An 18,063-nucleotide genomic window follows, 5' to 3' on the forward strand; every position below is an offset into this window, starting at 1 on the left:
TTTGACAGAAAGCGTCCATTTATGGTAGTACTTCTTCATTTAGTCCACATTGACTCGACCAGAATTTACAGTGCTGTTTCAAAAGACAGTTACTTGTGCATTGTCAGTATTTAAAATCAATTCTTGCAACAACGAAAATTGTTTTCAATGTTACCACAAATGTCATTTTTACAAATCAAGATGTTGGGAGTAAGAGATGTGGAAGTTAGAGCAATAGATGAATTACGTCTTAATGAATTATCATTTTGACTCCTCAGTTTTGTTGTTGTCAGTTTGGAGATTTCTTCTATCATTGTTTCATCTTGCAGTTAATGTAGTATGAATCCATAAACATCTAACTAATCTGAATGAATCCTTAATTATCAAAGAATAAATAAATTAACAATGAATAAATACCGTATACCCCCAGTTGTGTATCTCTGTATCTCATATGTTTCCCTATTACCAGTATAAATCAAAGTATGCATGCTGAGAACAAATCATTAGTCAAACAGGAATAATCCACCATTTCCGGAAGGCTTACCATTATTTGTCTGGCTGGAAGATTTGCATTCATGACAGTCTATCAGATGCTAGTGCCCAAGTTATAACTCATTCACCAAGTACTGGTTGATGAGAAAATATGTTGACAGAATGAGAAAAAAATAAGACATTCAAAGTTATTCAACTATAGTTTTCTATGTTTACATGGTATATGTTATACAATCCATACATATAGTCAATAGTTATTAATCAACTCAAAGATTGATACACTGTACATTAAAAGGCCTTTGTGTAGTCATTGTCATTCGACTGTCAGTGACATATTATACATCATTATGCTGTCAAAACTACCCAGGTAGGATTATTAATGCTGTTTTAGATATATTAAGCTGTTCATTTGTATCACTTTTACATTTTCTCATAAGATTACTTCAAATTTTTCCAGAAGATAGTTTACTTTTTCACTCCAAACCTAAAGAGATAGGTATTGCTGCACATTTCTTCAGCGTTACCATCGGTGTCAGAAAGGGCATGCTGCTTTCTGCTTCACAATGCTTTTTGAATGCTTCATTAACACTAAGGTCTGTTGATAAATTTCTCATTTCTTAAGTTGGGTAGTTTAGCTATCCTTTAGCTGATTCAGATTCCCTCCTCACTGTCTTGACAATCCTTACTGTTAGCAGTATCCTAAAGTCCTTTCTCTTAAGAATATCCTAGCAATCCAGTATCCTAGCAATCCTTTCTGTTATCTGTGTTCAAGCAATCCTGTATCCAAGCTGTATCCTATCCTAGACCTCAGTGGATAGTTTGACTCCAGAGTCTTCATTATCGTTGGATTCCTGGATAAGGTTCTGTGATTGCTGTGCCAGTTTGTATTCCTGTGAGCGTTTTGTCAAAGCTCGGTTCACAGTAATCGCACCTCCCATCATATACCTCCTGGTTTTAGCACTTAAGATGTAGAACAGCAGACATTTACAGCTCAAAAAGGAGTAGAAGAGCAGCTTCAATGTCACATCCACTTTCTTCATGGCGATGTAATCTATTGTTTCACTCCCTTGAAACATGAGACGGAGAACTTCATACAAAGATTGAAACATGTAAATTATGGCAAACCAAATGCTTAAAATCAGGGCCAGTAGGCGCATCTCAAATAAAGCCTCCACCTCCAGAAAATAGTTCTTGAGGTGTTGAATGTCAAATTTCTGCAGGCGATTTCTGCATGTTGAGGAGAGGATGAGGCAGAGAAAGACAGATGTCACTAGAAAAGGGATGAGGTGTTTAAACAAAAAGTCAATGTAAGGTTGGACTTTCTGTGTGAACACCTCCATGGTCATGTCTTGATAGGTGAGATGACACAGACGGTTGACTTGGAAAAAGTCTATGTTTTCCTCGGTCAGGCCAACAGTCCAGAAAAAATGGAGGTTGATGAATGTGAGAAGGACCACAATGAGCAGCAGTGTGGCCTTGGCTCTCTCGCGGGTACACATCCAGTAGATACGATTGGGGTGGTTCATGGAAATGAACACATCTACAGTGATCACAACCATAACCCAGGGTGACAGATACTGCACGAAACTACTCAGAAAGGAGTAGACCTTACAGGAGGCATTGGAGATTGAGATAATATCATTGCTGAGATTCCTCTTATAAATACGGATATACCAATCGTTTCCGCAGTACACACATAGCAAGACCATGTCCAGGATCAGCGTGACCGCAAGGAAGAAACAGCTGGACCAGACGGCGTAACTACAGCGGTACAGGAGGACGACAAGGGGAAGTGTAAGTACCGTACCACAGAACAGGAACACGGGATAGACAAAGGTCTCAACCGCCGCCTCAACGTCGTATATCCCGCCCTCCAAGGAAGGATATCCGTCGATTGGGTAGGAGTCTGACAGGTCCAGACCATAAGTCTTATTATCTGGAGAGAAAAAAAGATTAAGCTTGTGTATAAATATTGTATTTATTTATGGAACAGATTATCCATTTTCAATCAAAATGCATTGTTTTCTTATACTTTTGAACTTTTTTTCTATTGCATTGTTGCAAAAAGGCATATTTATTTTGGTTACTTGGCAGAATTTATGCTCTGCAAAAGTTTGCAAAGAGTCTTTTCTCAGAGGAAGTTTTATTGGTGTTTTCCCTGTAGGAATTGACTTTCCAGAAGTGTTTGCACATTATCATGTAAAATTTTCAAAGAGTGGTTAAGCAGTATCTCTCAAATTGATACTTTTATTTGTCAAACTGTGTGACAAGACTCGCACAAGAATCCATAAAATTGGTATAATCTTGTACAGGGTTTCTAATTCAGGATTCAGTTGACTTAAAAAACCAGAACCGCTGAAAACTCGGGCCATTAAAATCAATATGGATATACATGGCCATAATCGGGACTGATATAAGCTCCCAGATGGGACCAAGTGAGCGCGACAGACGGGATTATTTATGATGCAAGGGACCAGATTATTGTCGGATAGATGAGTCAAGATAGCCGGACCCGGCTACGGAGCTGTCAGGGCACCAGTTATCCCCCTTGTCACTTCATGCTGCATTAGATGTGAAATATCACAGAATCACAATTTCATAGCAGGCCTCATCTACTCCTGCTGTTATTAGATTTGTGCAGTCTTTGATATTTCAGCTCCAGGCTTAGGTAAGCCTGTCGTACGTCAGAACCATGGTCTGGCGATTTATCTAGCGTTTCTATCGGCAAAGACTGGGCCTCCTTCATCAGTTTGGTCGACCGGATTCTGTGACTTTCAAAATATTAACCTCTGTGTGGTTTTTTTATAGTTTGTTCAATATGAATTTCCTAACATTAATGTCCTTTTGGTTTTTATTCTCAGCATCTTATAAGGGGTTTTTTTTTATCTGTTCTGATAGTGCAATCTAATAGACATCTGCCTTTATAGCTTACAATAATCATTTTATTCCTTCATTCAGGGATGATGAGTGAATTAACTACCATCATTTATTTTTGCATGGGTAATATTTTATTGATCATGGCAAGTTGTGTTTAATAAGGGCTTCTTTTAAATGATGTTAATTGGTGATCAAACTAGGAACTACTGTGTTTGAAATAGAGGCTGTTGCTTTTACAGTGATAATGCAATTTAATATTTCTTCATCTGGAACAAATTTTATAACTAATATATAAATGTGGTTTTTATTTTTATGATAAGACTATTCTTATAACTCAATCTTTACCCTTTGCACCCTGTGTTAGAAATTAAGGTTAGAATTCTCCCTATTCATGACAAGTATTTAGATCAAAACAAGGATTGTAATATCAATGCACAAAACCAAATTACCTCAATAATTTTTGATTGCAAAAACAAATCTATAACTTAGACAGCATCACTTAAAGGAGGTAGATTTAAAACATCTGATGTTGTATGAGTATTTTGAAAAAGTACTCTTACGAAACTCGCATGATTAAGAGTGACCATTGTGCTATGTAAACGCATTGAATTTTGTGCCTATATGTGACTTTTGTACAATGAAAGTGAGTGTTGTAAGATAATGTGATAGAATCGCACGATAGACCAGATGATGTCCCATCATGCGTTTCATCATACAAATGCTCATAAGAGTCAGAGGGGGAATATATACCACCCGTTTTCGACACAAGAGAATATACCACCCAAGAAGATGACAAAAGCAACAGCCAAAATCGAGGTAATTTGTGGCCTGAAACAGATATGCTTATACAGTGTACACTGTATAAGGGTACTAATTGCCCTATTTTTTTTTTTGCTCATTTCGCTCTTTTTGTCAGTTAGCGGAGTAAGAATTGGCGAATTCCAATGTCTCACATTATCTCAGACTCTTTTTTACCACAAAATTGATTGGGCGAATTCAAGACAAGGCAAAATCATAAGTAGAAGCAAAAATATCACGTGGCAAAAATAACCCTGTATCCAGTATATACTGTACTAGTGGGAAAGCATGGAAACTGAAACCGATAAATCTTGCAATGATGGTAAATGTTGCAAAATTACATGAGACATGTTGAGCAACAGTCTCATGGTCACACAACACACATAAACAGATGAGATTTATCTTGCGTTCTTTATAAATCATGCATCTCTTTTGCAAGTACACAAAACATAAAACGTTTGTATTAATGTTGGTGTGTAGCACTGCAATAATTTAGATTGCATTCAGTTACATCTGAATAGTGTGCATTAAAAATAGTGTCCACTTTTAATGCCCCCCTTCGAAGAAGATATGATAATATCTAGTCTAGTCAAGGGTACGATCGAGCCATTTTCGACAGGCGGCTCTTAGACGTAAAAATTCTAGTTATTTGCAGTTTCCGCTCATTTTCTTCGCAGGAGATGAACATATTGAAATGAAATTTGGTGTAGAGGTTTATCCTGATAATATCTAGGTCAAGTTCGATATTGGGAATGATCGAGCCATTTTCGACAGAGTTATGCCCTTTGGACTTAAAAAATTCCAAATTTTTGCAGTTTACGTTCATTTTCTTTGTGGATGTTTCCCAGGGAGGGGGGCATAAGTGTTTCACAAACATCTCTTGTTTAAAGAGACTTGATGGGACACAAAAATGCATGCAATGGATGTGAGAGCTTGTGGAACATATGCGTTTGCTCGTGCAAAGCCAAAAAATTCTGATTGGAAAGTTAGATGTGAAAGGTTATAGCAAAAAATTTTTGCAAAAATTTCCAAGGTTTTTGGAAAAGATCTATTACATGTATATTTTAAAGTAAAATCTTATTTTGAAATAAACTTTACTACGAAGATTTAGTTTAATCAACAAAGGGAGACAATTTTTCAAGAAAAGGCCAAAGTCAAGGTCATATGGACACAATAACTGAAGTATTTGAATTAATTCCATTTTAAATTTGTTATTAGTACCTCAAGTAAAAGAGCTGGTAATCAAAGTTCAAGAAAATAAATTGTGAAAAATTTTCATATATTCTTAAACTTGTGAAAAAATAAAAATATTTCTGTCAATTTAATGATAGATATAATCTATTAAAGTAATGAAATAAAAGTCAACTGTATAAATAAAAAAGATCAAAATTTCTATGAAAAACACTGTTCTATTCTAATTTATTTTGATTTCATTTAAAAGTTGCAGTCATGTAGGAAAGGTATTCCATCATATTCTAAACATCAATTTTGAATTTAACTTGTTTGTGATAGTTAGAATACTTGAATGAAATGATGCTGAGATCAGTTGATGAATATTCAATTTTCATTTGATCTCCATTCTTTAATATGAAGTTTTCAAAAATGTTTGTAATAACTGAAAATGTGGCACTTAAAAGTAGATTAAAACATTTTAAAATGTGGGCAATGTTTTCCCTGATAAGATATAGTGAGGCATTTATGAGATAATTATATGTATCTGACCATGAAAATTCCCCAATTGTAATTCCTTATTAAGCTAAATACCAGTTGATCATATTGAAAAAAAACTAACCTTGATAATAAATTTTGGGATAGTCCATTGTAAAACCGAATCTACAACAACTTGACCTTCATTTTCTAACCAGGTGTCAATAAATCCCAGAATTATTATGGATAATAATTTGGCATGTTTAAGTTTAGCTTCTTCCTACACACCAGCCTTCCCCTCTCATGGAAGCCAGGCTCCTTCCTCCCACTGCACAGCCTGCTTTTATACAGAGGCAGCGGCTCGACTCGGTGTATACAGAGGTTGAACGATCTCAATGTTTGACAGGCGCTTATGGAATTCCAATGTTAATGAAAAACCAGGGAAGGCAGTCACTTCCCAGTGACCTGCATATATACATCTACTATATCTATCAACGATCTGTGGGGGTCACTTTTGATGATGGGCCTTGCAGTTTCTATCAGAGAGTTTAATTACTGCTGCAGCCACAAGTATTTGCACTCTAAGAATTAACTTCCAAGTTATAGTACATTTTTTTGCAGCGAGTTTCGGTTCAATTTGTTGCGATCAAATTGAATTTTTTTTACGCTCTTTTGTTTTCTGAAGGGTGAAAAATTGCACACAGGATATTGGTTAAGTAGGATTAATTACCTGCTGTCAGATATTACTTGTACTTTTAGTTGCCAGGTTTTGTGATCCTGATCGGTAGTAATACAGACACTGGAATGTCCTAATCATTGATTAATCAAGGTACTAGGTATTGAGATCTTAATTCTCAAAATTTTAAATTGTTATTCAATTATCAAATAACCAGGGTACTATTAAAAAATTCTAAATACATGTACTCAAAAAGTTTTATTGTTTTTTTATAGGTAAATTATCCAAGGAAATCTTATTTCCTTAATACTTATAACATTTAGAGTTTTTTTCTAACCATAAATGGAATCGTTTGGTGTTTGACTCTCTTGGACCACATGTTTCTGAAGGAAAATAATAAGAAACTGACAAGCTGTCAATTGTAATACATGATAACAATAATTTCTGGAGGTAAATTCAGAAGTTTCTTAGACTCTGTTGAACAGAGCTGAAGTTGTCATGTGCTTTTGTCAGGTCTATAATAGGCAATTAGGATGGAGATACATCTATAGCTAACCAAACTGATGAGGATCTGTCATATTGGGATACAAATTAGACTGGGAGTTCCTTTGAGTTGAACAAGACTCGCCTTCCATACAAGGATTGTTCAGGGGTTTTTTTGTTTTTATTTCAGGCTTTTGAATTTTTTTTCTTGGTTTTTTTTTTTAATTTCATTAGTTTCCACATTAATCTTAATGACTTGGTGTCTTAATGATATTGAATGTCAAGTCCCATAAAGAAAACTTCTTATTTCATGTCAGATAATGTTTGCTTCCATAAGATGAAAAAAAAATTATTAACTTTTATAATAGGTTCATATTTCTGTATTATATACTAATCTAAGTGAATGAATATAACAAATAACATACAACAAAGTACATTTGTTGACTGTTGGGTATTTGTAATCATTTTTAGAATTTCATGTATTGGTCCTTTAGTTTCAGACGAGAAATGTTGCATGTATTGTTAATTATTTCTTATATAAGTCATGCAATTTCACTAATTTCTTACATAAGACATACAATTTCACTAACTTCTTACTTCACTGATATCTTACATTAGACATACAATTCACTAACTTCTTACATTAGGCATACAATTTCACTGATTTCTTACATTAGACATTCAATTTCACTAACTCCTTCGTTAGCCATTCAATGACATGTTCTATTTGTCTTGTTAATTGCTTATTGTCACAGCATTGGCAAAGAGAAAGGGGAGAACCATGAGTCTTTAATTCCTCTAGGGGGCAGTGCAGTCACTGCCAAGTTCAGACATGGTTCTTGGTCTCAGAAATGGATTATATTCAGGAAACCTTGTCATCTTGGCAGGTCAGCTGGCTGGTGCAGTGAGGCTGTTGCCTCAAAGTTCACAGAGTCCTTGTTAAAGCCCAAGGAATAAAGTTGATGAATAAATGTGGAAGCTAGCTTTGCTGAATATGGTAGATTAATAGTTCAGTTTATATCTCTCAAGAGGACAATCTTCTCCTGGCTATTGATTGTTGAATGAGTTAACTGGATTGTGTGATTAACATGGAAAGTTTCAGGGTTATATAGTTTTGGAGCAGTCAAATCATACTTACAGCCTTTGAATGGTCTGTCTGCAGGCCTTATCAAAATACCTCCTTTTACCATATACCAGGGTTTTTGTGTCACAAATTTTTCATATATAGTTGCTTAAAAGTTTATTTTGTTGGATCAAGATACAAATCAAGATACAAATTTGTGTCCCTTAACATGTTTTACCTTTCTTATGACCTTGACATGACTTTTCCTTATTTTGTACTTGGGGCACTGTCTCTTAGAGGCTATATGTTCATTAAAGATATTGTTAATTAAATTAATGCAAACCTGGAACATACATGTGTGTGTTGTTGGTAGTTTTAAAAAACATTCCTTATGACCTTGACCTCATGTTCAAACAATGGATTTGAAAGCTCAGTGCAGCATTTTATTATGCATATTAGAGGAGTGATAGTTATGATCAAACAGTCATGGTGTAGCATAATCTAATTATCTAGCAGATGCCGTGTTTTAACTATTGATATTAATCTTAGAATTGACATGAAATTAACAAAGTATTTCTTTCTTTGAATAAACAAGTACCAGTCCTTGTAACTAGAGACATGGCCTTGATTCTAGAGAACTAATTTCTTTGGTGTATGACAACTCAGGGATTCTGAATTTTAAGGGTATTATTCAGGAAATCTCTAGAGACAGCCTCCAAGATAAATGCACGGATGTATAACAGATCCCTTATGAGACAGAATGTGTTAGACACTTGTGTGAAGATATTTAGCTATCTATTTCATTTTAATGGTAATATTAGGCTCAGCTCTCAGTCTAATGTGGCAGTTCTGACTGTCAGCTATTGGTCGCAGTGGTTTCTGTCATTGTGTGTGGGTGTTGACTATGATCGCCGGTCTCTCTCTCCTGTTTCTCTCTCGGGTGTCATTACAAACACAGAGATACAGAGGCAATGATTGCTGACCTGTGAAGTGGGTCCATTTATACCTCCTTTTGATTTCTAAGTAATGAACTGAGAGTTACAAGATCACACTTTAGTGTTATTTATGTAATTAACTCTCCATATTCAGGTTGCTAAGGAATGAACTGAGAGTTACAAGGTCACATTTTAGTGTTATTTATGCAATTACCTCTCCATATTTCAGGAAGTCAATGAAATGGGTTCTGATTTTAATATTTCCATGTCATTGTTTCCTTTTTCTATAATTAATTGCAGGCAATGGAGTGCTTAACCTTTTTCTATTTTTTGTATCAAAGTAGTGAAACTGCCAAGGGGGTTAATTTTCAAATGACTTTTTATTGTTAGACCAATATGAGCAATGCTGGTTCTGCTTCTAGCATTCTTTGTCCAGTTTCAGTTATTTTAATATAAGGGATATACAGATCTCTGACATATTCTTATAAAACTTTAACCTGCTTTGACAGTAATTGAATGTATTTTCTCAGAATTTGAAAATGGTAAGTTTAAGAAAACTGGAGTTATATATTGCATTAGGTAAAATTAAAAAACTGCTGATATATTTTTGTCATCCACACAAAAAATTGGCCTTATTACAGTAAATTTTCGTGCCCCAGCCTGCTCTAGAATACAAACACTGTTTGTAGTGGTCAACAGAGCCTCCATGCAACTCATACTGTAGATTCCTAATTAAATGCAAGGAATTAATATCTGTGTAAAATCTTGAGGAGCACCCTTCGCTGATTTTAAAATCTCGCCTTTATTTTGTATGGGTTGAGAACCATAAGAAATAAAGATAAAACTTCCACATTCACGATTTTATATTCTCGCAATTTGAAACAAAACAGCAGGATTGCTGAATTAAGTAATCGCGTAATATAATATACCGGGTAACTGCCTCGGGCAATAGATCATATTGAGCTGTTCCCTGCAACTCGGGAAAAATATTCGGGTCTATTGACTGCTCAAGCTTTAAATAATTGTATACTATTGGACTCTCTCTTTCTCTCTCTCTCTCTCCGTAAATCTTAGCTAAAGGACTAAGTGAACCATGGCTAATGTTTTGCCAGATGAGATGACTGCCTCATTTGAAATAACACCAAGATGTTGATATTGATGGCAGAACAGAATGAAAGACAATTGAATGTCTTAATCAAATTGTTTTAGGGGTTTTTTGAGACAGAGTAATCAGATTTGTATGTAAGTGCAACTTGCTCCAACAAAGCACTCATATGGTTTCAAATGTAGGGTTGAGACAACTTCTAATCATCCATATTCAACCCTTTGTGAAAGAAGATAAATGTAACTTTGTACTGATTGACTTCAAAGAGTTTGCATATTTGTGTTACAAATTTTTCTGCTGGTGCAACATTTCATTCAAAATCACAATAGATACAACTTATTTCTTTTAATTTCTGAATCAACAATTTAACTCTCAGATTAATATAAATAGCATTTTTTGCAATTGAATGATTTTACACTGGAACTATTCCACAGAAGAGTTCAGTTATACAGTATAATAGCAAAATTATGGCCCAAAGCAATTTTTTTTTGGGTCAGTATAAAGAAACATAATCCAATTTTGAACTAAATTAAAAAATCTCAAATCCCTGGTATTGAGTAAAGTTAACATTAATTGAATTTCTTTAAGGTAAGATTATCAATTACTTTAACATTTTAATTATTCTCTGTTACATGCATTATAAAGTTATGTTAGAAATAATACATGCCAATTCATAGCGATGAAATTTTGCCTCCAACTATTTTGTCCACAACGAAATAAGATTAAAGGATATTGTTATGATACTAAACTGAAGCAAAATTTTTTAGAAATTAATACAAAAGACACAATTTTTTGGAAAAAATATTATTGTAATTTTTTGGGATTGTTTTGTATAAAAAGCTTAAACTGTTCCAAATGGAGTTAAAGCTGGCTAAGGCTTAGCCAATTATTTAATAACCCTTTATCTACCAAATAATATCCAGTTTTTTTATAGCCAATTTGAAAAAAAAACCTATCTCAACATTATCATACCTACACCAAAGACGACTTTGATATTTATTGTATTGAATGTGTTTTGATACAAAAAGGGAAGGAGAAGAGCTCTTTCCTCAACAGATGGGTGTAATTATGTTGAAGATAATGATGAATTCACAAGCTTTGTTGTATCTGAGTTTTTTCCTTAGACAAAGATAGATTGACATATTTGGCTGTATCCACAAGTACACTTCATTTTCATAAGTTTTATAATTCATTATCTCCGTAACCACTACATCAGTCAGGTGCTTTAATTTCAAGATAAATCAAAGAAACAACAGATTTATGAAATGATGTAAATACTCTCATACATGTATATCACATTGGATTCAATACAGTTAAGCATGGTTGTAGCGAATACAGTTATAATGAATTGCTCTTAAAGCGAATTGATTTTTATTCCCCGTGACTTTGTTACATGTTGTAAGCTTGACGGACATAACCAAATACGCATATGATGAAGCAAAATCGCCCATCCCTGGCACTTTGTTTTAAGCGTGTTTTACTGTAATTAGATGGAACAATTTGGTTTATCAAGGCTTATTACTTTATTTTATCATTACAAGAAAATTAATCAAAATTTTTCATAGCTGATTTGCAATCTTTGAATTAATTGGTATAGATAAGACTACAAGAGTTGTCTTTCTTGAAACACATTGAATTCTCTGGCAAATAAAGTGTTTACATATAGATTAGTACATGTACCGGGTACATATAAAAGTGTACATATTTGTTCCTACCCTTTTGCTTCAGGACTATATAACACCATACCAATTACTTTAATAATAATTTTTTTACTATTTTACAGGAGATTCTATAAGTAATTCACAAAACATTTTTGTCTCAGAAAAAGGCAATATATTTTACAAGGACTGGGACATGGTCTTAATACTCAGTCAGAATTGATCATTTTGAAATGCTCTTGTTGAAGACAACGCTAATTAATAACCCTACCGGATGTTACAAGAAATGTTTGTACCAAATGATTAAGACAGTCAAAGCATTTTACAGTACTGCCTTCCGGTATATATCTATATGGTATATACCCATAGGCATGAGCCTGTGATCTCCTGTACTTTGGTACATGTATTATCATTTCATGCAATGAATCCAGTTCTCGACATATTAGATGTGTTTCACATATCTATTTCAATGCTTATAAAATGGGCTGTTCTTAAAATGATGACCAATTAACTGATTAAGATGGGTTTTTCATTCATTTCGGAAAGCTTGAGAAGACGTGATAGAAGTTGATTTGAGTTATACCAGTACCTTGCATTTTTTTTTGTAGCCAAGGTAATATGACTTGTTCAGCCCAGACTTTTTCACAGGTCCTTTTGAACAGATCCTTTTGGCATTGTGGGATTACCACAGGGGGTAATCGGGTCAACTCAGGGTCAGGGTTCAAAATCAGGTTAATGTCCTTCCAAAAGATGGTCATGGTTACCTACGTAAAAAAAGTAAAAAGAAGAATTAATTTGTCAGTGAATCTCAGAAATTAAGAAATATTCAAAGTTGTCTTTAAAAAAAAAAAGAAGTTGATTATAATTGTACTGTAGCAAAATGGCTATAGCTATATATTAACAGTTTAAAGGTACCGTAATTCAAATGAAGATATCTGATTAAGCAAGAGCCATTTTATATTTATTATGCAATTAAATTGATACTAAAAGTTCCATCAGTAACAATTCTCTATGTGGTTTTAAGGTTTAAACCTCTACGTCAAATGTCTATAAACATGATCACTATAAACAGCTGAGTAATACAAAATGCTAAACATCAAGAACCTATTAACTTAAGATATTTTTCAACACAATATGTTAAGTATGTACTGATAATCAATTTTTCAAATAATCTTTTTCTGTAACGCTTTCCATTTTTGAGTTATCTTTCTTTGTGTTTTGTAAAAATTTTGGTCACCAAGCCTCAAAATTTTCCAACCAAGAATATGACATTTTTTAAACTTTATAAAATTAATAAATTTTCAAAAAATATGTTCTATGTCAAAGAGCAAGCACATTTTTTAATTTCATACAAACTGTGTCAGATTGGTGAAACATCCTGTCATTCATTACGTTTTCACCACAAAAAGTTATAAATAGCGTACATCTATTTCTGACTCTCTCTGCTTACCCATGTCTTGGTAATGCCCTCCCTCTCCAAGTTAATTGTACCAGGTAATATTTATTAACCAATATTTGATATTGGCATAAGTTTTTCAGTTATTATCGCTAATAGGAACAAATTAATGTTGTTTTTTTTTCAGAATAACACATCTAGGTACCATATGTAGTGAACAACTTTCGTATGATTAGATTAATGTATTGACTTGTGATATTGACAACATTCTCTCGGACAGAGATACTGTAACAGCTTGCTGGGGATAGATCTAATTCGGGTTTTTGTAGATAAAGTCAATCCCTAATATGATCATGCACTATTTAAATATCCTAAATACTATGAAATCCTTTAAATTCATGGTGGCCAATTTTCATGTTCATGATTGATTACCTAACCAGATTGTAACCTTTCTTAACTTTAAAAGTAAATTTTCTTTCAAAAATTGATTATGAAAATTATGCAGTACATTTTGCAAATAAACAGTTTTAATATGAAACAAAAATAAGGAACTTGTAAGTACGAGTTATTTGTTACTATGAATCATTTCATTTATTGCTGAGCATACTCTACCTTAACAGCAGCAATATTGACCCGAATCCTGTCCTTGTAAATAAATGTTTTCACTTAATATAAACCCTCATCAAAACTGTGAAGGCCTCAATTCACAGTTACTGGTCTTGTATCACACAGTGTTCCTTTAGTCCCAAAATTCATTGATTCTTCAGAGCTTATATAGTCAACTGATGAATTGACATCAAAGTGTGCAGATACAGACACCAACTGTTGCAGTAGAAAAGAAATAAAAAGCTTTTTGCAAGACGGAGACAAAAATTATCAATTTATGTGAAAATTCAGGGACGAAAAATTAATATTCCCATAGGATATTAAATAGGCATAACTGATCTTGTCACGTTTGCTGAAATGCACCAGAGGAGCGTTTTCCATTTGTATCAATAACGTTATACGAAAACAAGTTCCCAGCATTATTATTAACTTATGAGATCATAATTACCAGTATCATATCTTGCAAAAGTTTGTCACTCATTTTAGAATACATGTGTGTCAGCTCAAGTAAATTATTCATTGCAACCATTTTGTTAGATAAGAAAAAGCACAGGTCAAAGTAAAGAATAATGTACTCTACCTACCTGAACGTATCTGCAAGTTTACATTGAATGACCTGTCTAAGCTAAGTGAGAAGTGTTGGACAGAGGCACGTATTAGTCAGTGTCCAATGATGCCTAAGTACCAGTGATAATCCACAATATAATGATTTTTACTTAATCTGTAATGAAATAGATGGAGGCAAGCCATGCTTGCGTGTTGATTGCTTCATCATTAATGGCAGGATAAAAGAGGGCAGAAGCTTGTAGTTTGGAATATGAAAAATGCTACGACTAGTTTGCTGTTGTTGAAAAATTACATGGAAGTCAATAATATACTGACATTTTATATAAAGAAAGCAACTTCAGTTCCTCAGATCTAGAGGCGGGGGGTCCTAAGACCCCCATCTGGAAAATTCAGACTTAATATAAAAATTATGTTGTAAAGTTACCATATTTATTTAATACTGTAGACCTCAGCGCCCCCCCCCCCCCCCCCCCCCCCCTCACTTTAAGATGTTTATGATTACCGGTACATTATGATAAGATGGTTTTTCACAATTTTTAAAATAATTTTGAGAGAGTTAATAATTATCTCTCATAGGGTTACTACAAATTTTAGTCTTTAAGTTTCTCAGAAGACTTTTTGTGGAAGGGACATAATTATATATGGACAAGCAATCAATGTAAGAACTATACGTCTATTTTAGCTGAGGAACTGAGCTTTATTTTTTGTGTACATATATTGATATCTGTCTGGTTCAGTTTCTCAATTTAGCAGAAACATATTAGATTGCTTTCTTTCTTTAATTTCTCGCCCTGGCAGATCGTAATTGGGATCCGCATTCCTCATTGTTGGTTTGTGGGTTTAATCCGAAATCTTATTTAACCAGGAAATAGCTCTCTTTCTTCTGTAGATGAGGGTTCTTGATCAATGTTGCCCTCATCTGTGATGGACCCTTTTTGGCTGATGAAATCGTAGCTATCATTGTTTCATTGGCTTGTCTCTGATCAAAATGTCTAGGCAGAATAACCAATTTAGTGTCTCCCTCTAGACTTTATTCAGCACCACTTAAACACATGTCATCTTTCCAAAGTATAAGAGCTTGTGGTACCTAGTTTTAGTTTATCAAGCCATTTGGCTGTAGAGGTCTCACCTGTGTGGATGCCATGTCTTGTGTCTTGCATCGCTAAGTTACTTGCTCACATTGAAATTATAAATTTTTACACACTTTTTTCAATCCAGGACAATACTTACATCAAATAAACAAGTCAATACTTTAAATGCACATAAAACATTTAGAAATAAATGCACAAAATCTAAGCCCTTGAAAGGAATGCTTCACTTGGCTACAGATATCAGGTGAGTAATCCGGTGATACAAAAATGTTTATATACCTGTTTGACAGTGCCCTGTTCAGCTGTAAGGGTATGATGTATAAACTCTGTTTACGTCCCTTTTACAGAACCTTAAAACTTAACGTAGTTTAACGTGAATAAAGTAAAATCTTGGATATAGGAAAGTTTTGTTGGGCGTACTCCACACAAAATTATGTATATTGCAAATTGGCCTTACTCAGTGTTATAGACTTGTTTTAGGAAAAAACATGGACCGTTCCAAAATTACGTGGACACAACTACTATCTATTCTTACAGACATCAAAAAGTAATGACATTTTACAGAAACAAATTTGTTCATGACTAGAGTAGACTTTGATAATATTTCTAATGCTGCATTCATTTTTTATGACATATAGTGCTGTAATATGTATGTACTGAGCACAATAGATATGATTTGCAAAATAAAAAGCAATTTAACATATATTAAATCTATTGTATTCACTCTGATTCTTGTTCAATATCAGCAAAATTTTCTCTGGTTTCTTATCATTATTCTAACATTACGGATTTACAACTCTGATGTAATATTTTGGGTATTAACAAAAATACATTTGAAATTCTTATGTGTGCTCTCTTTAAGAAATAAACAGCAAGTTTAAAAGTTCACCGAGATATGAACTTGGTTGGTACGCAATCAAATCCTGTGAAGCCCAAAGGGCTTTGATCACATACCAACCGAGTTCATATCCCGGTGAACTTTTTATCATTGCTTTTAATTACTTATATTTACATTAGAGAAAGGCAAATTGTTCAGAATTGTTACAATTAGTACAGAGATTTTATGTTTACAATGATCCAACTATCAAACAATAAGCGTGTGCTATGATCATTGTGACGTCATGAAAGAGTTCATACAGTATTGAACGTTTCCGCTATTCTATAGGTTCATATAAGGAAACATATTTGCAAATGTTAATATTAAAAAATGACCACAAAAATAAACATTGAACGACTGCATAAGATAGATAACAATATAAAGATAGTGGAAATGGAATGCATTCAGATATGACTACACACATATTTTTTACAACGGTGAAGTGTGAGATTTTATTTTTGATTTACAGCAAAACTCGGTTATAACGAAGTCACTGGGACCTAAGAAATTACTTCGTTATATCCGTAATTCGTTATAACCGTATAAGAAATTCATTAAATTTACATAGCTGGGGATCCAAGATGACTTCGCTATATCCGTGAATTCGCAATATCCGTGTTCGTACTAAACGAGTTTTACTGTATTTGTGTCATCAGATATTTTTCCTATTCAAAAATCTGCGTAATTTTTTAACAGCCCTTGTACAGATATAGAAAAGTAATTCACCACAGGACCCTAGGGCTTCACTATAACTGAGTTTTACTGTACATATTCCATCAGCAGAACTAATAACAGGGTAATTCAAGGCAATGGGTTTGAACTCCCAACCTTCTACAGTGTTATTGCACTGTTTATTCATCCTCAATGACAGTATTGAAATATTTACATTTCACTGTCTTTGTGTGTGATAACACTACAAATCAATTTTGTAACATATAGTTCAATCCATTTCTTCAATGATTATTTTAGTAATTAATCGTACAATTGCTAAAACTCTTATAGATAAAAGTAATAAGGAATCATTCTATTAAGGTGATCTAAAACAGTCAAACATGATCAAATTTATCATAGAGCCCTTTGGGTATTATTGGATTTGATCATCCCAACTGTATTTGATCACCTCATAATATTCAAAGGATGATCCCTTATTCCTTAATCAAAGCAAATTAATTTAGATCAATCTTGATTATTGATCTTGTCAGTCCTTTGCATTTGAAATTAAATTAGAAATCCAACTTGAACTGTTAAATTGATTTAGTTGCATGTATTATGGCAGTTAAAGATGTAACAAGTGTAAATGTTACAAGAACATTTAAATTGGTTGTTGAGTAACTACCAGTATTGATTCTGTATTTATCTAAAAAGAAATTCTTGCTGCCTTTATGGAATTTTAAGGAAAAAACATTTTGAAAACATTTATTTTCTGCTTACCTCTTAAACGAGTGGTTTGTATCTCCCCACTTGTTGACAACACTAACATCCACTGAAATCCTCACTGCTGTAGGCTACGCAGAAGTAGGGACCAAAGCTTTGGTGATGAAGGTCTCGAGGAAAGGGCAGTTATGTTCCAGAACTTCACATAACAGCATCTGATTTGATTATAAGAGCAAGGCTTTGTGTGGAAGAAGATCTTCTAATGTAATACTGACCGATTTATTCAGTCCATAAGAATTTACAAGTATAGGCCTTATTGGTGTGACTCTCTCTCTCCATTAAGATTGTCAGAGAGTTTTCAAGCCTAAACCTTAATGGGTGTTTTTTTATTGGCTAACAGAATCAGGTGCTAATGGATCTATTGTCATTACTCCTCAAG

The 18,063-nt window shown here is 33.8% G+C and overlaps 2 protein-coding genes across 7 annotated transcripts in view; one reads left to right on the plus strand and one right to left on the minus strand.

The window, feature by feature from the left end:
• LOC105321717 (RAB11-binding protein RELCH homolog) overlaps window positions 1-18,063 on the plus strand; it is a 41,865-nt gene that overhangs the window by 19,811 nt on the left and 3,991 nt on the right. The window lies entirely within an intron of this gene.
• Window positions 653-17,962, minus strand: LOC105321716 (chemerin-like receptor 2). 4 transcript variants are annotated; one of them, XM_011420136.4, is made up of 3 exons: window positions 17,682-17,962; window positions 12,303-12,477; window positions 653-2,407 (listed from the first exon to the last, which is right to left on the minus strand). In XM_011420136.4, exons 2-3 carry the CDS (start codon window positions 12,469-12,471, stop codon window positions 1,272-1,274), a joined length of 1,305 nt encoding a protein of 434 aa, XP_011418438.3. In that variant the 5' UTR covers window positions 12,472-12,477; window positions 17,682-17,962; the 3' UTR covers window positions 653-1,271. The 4 variants fall into 4 exon arrangements, with proteins under 4 accessions (XP_011418438.3, XP_011418436.3, XP_034339268.2 ...); XM_011420134.4 differs by lacking the exon at window positions 17,682-17,962 and adding an exon at window positions 13,722-14,167; XM_034483377.2 differs by lacking the exon at window positions 17,682-17,962 and adding an exon at window positions 13,164-13,290.

Source organism: Magallana gigas, chromosome 3, assembly GCF_963853765.1.
Source record: "Magallana gigas chromosome 3, xbMagGiga1.1, whole genome shotgun sequence".
NCBI classification, from domain to species: domain Eukaryota; kingdom Metazoa; phylum Mollusca; class Bivalvia; order Ostreida; family Ostreidae; genus Magallana; species Magallana gigas.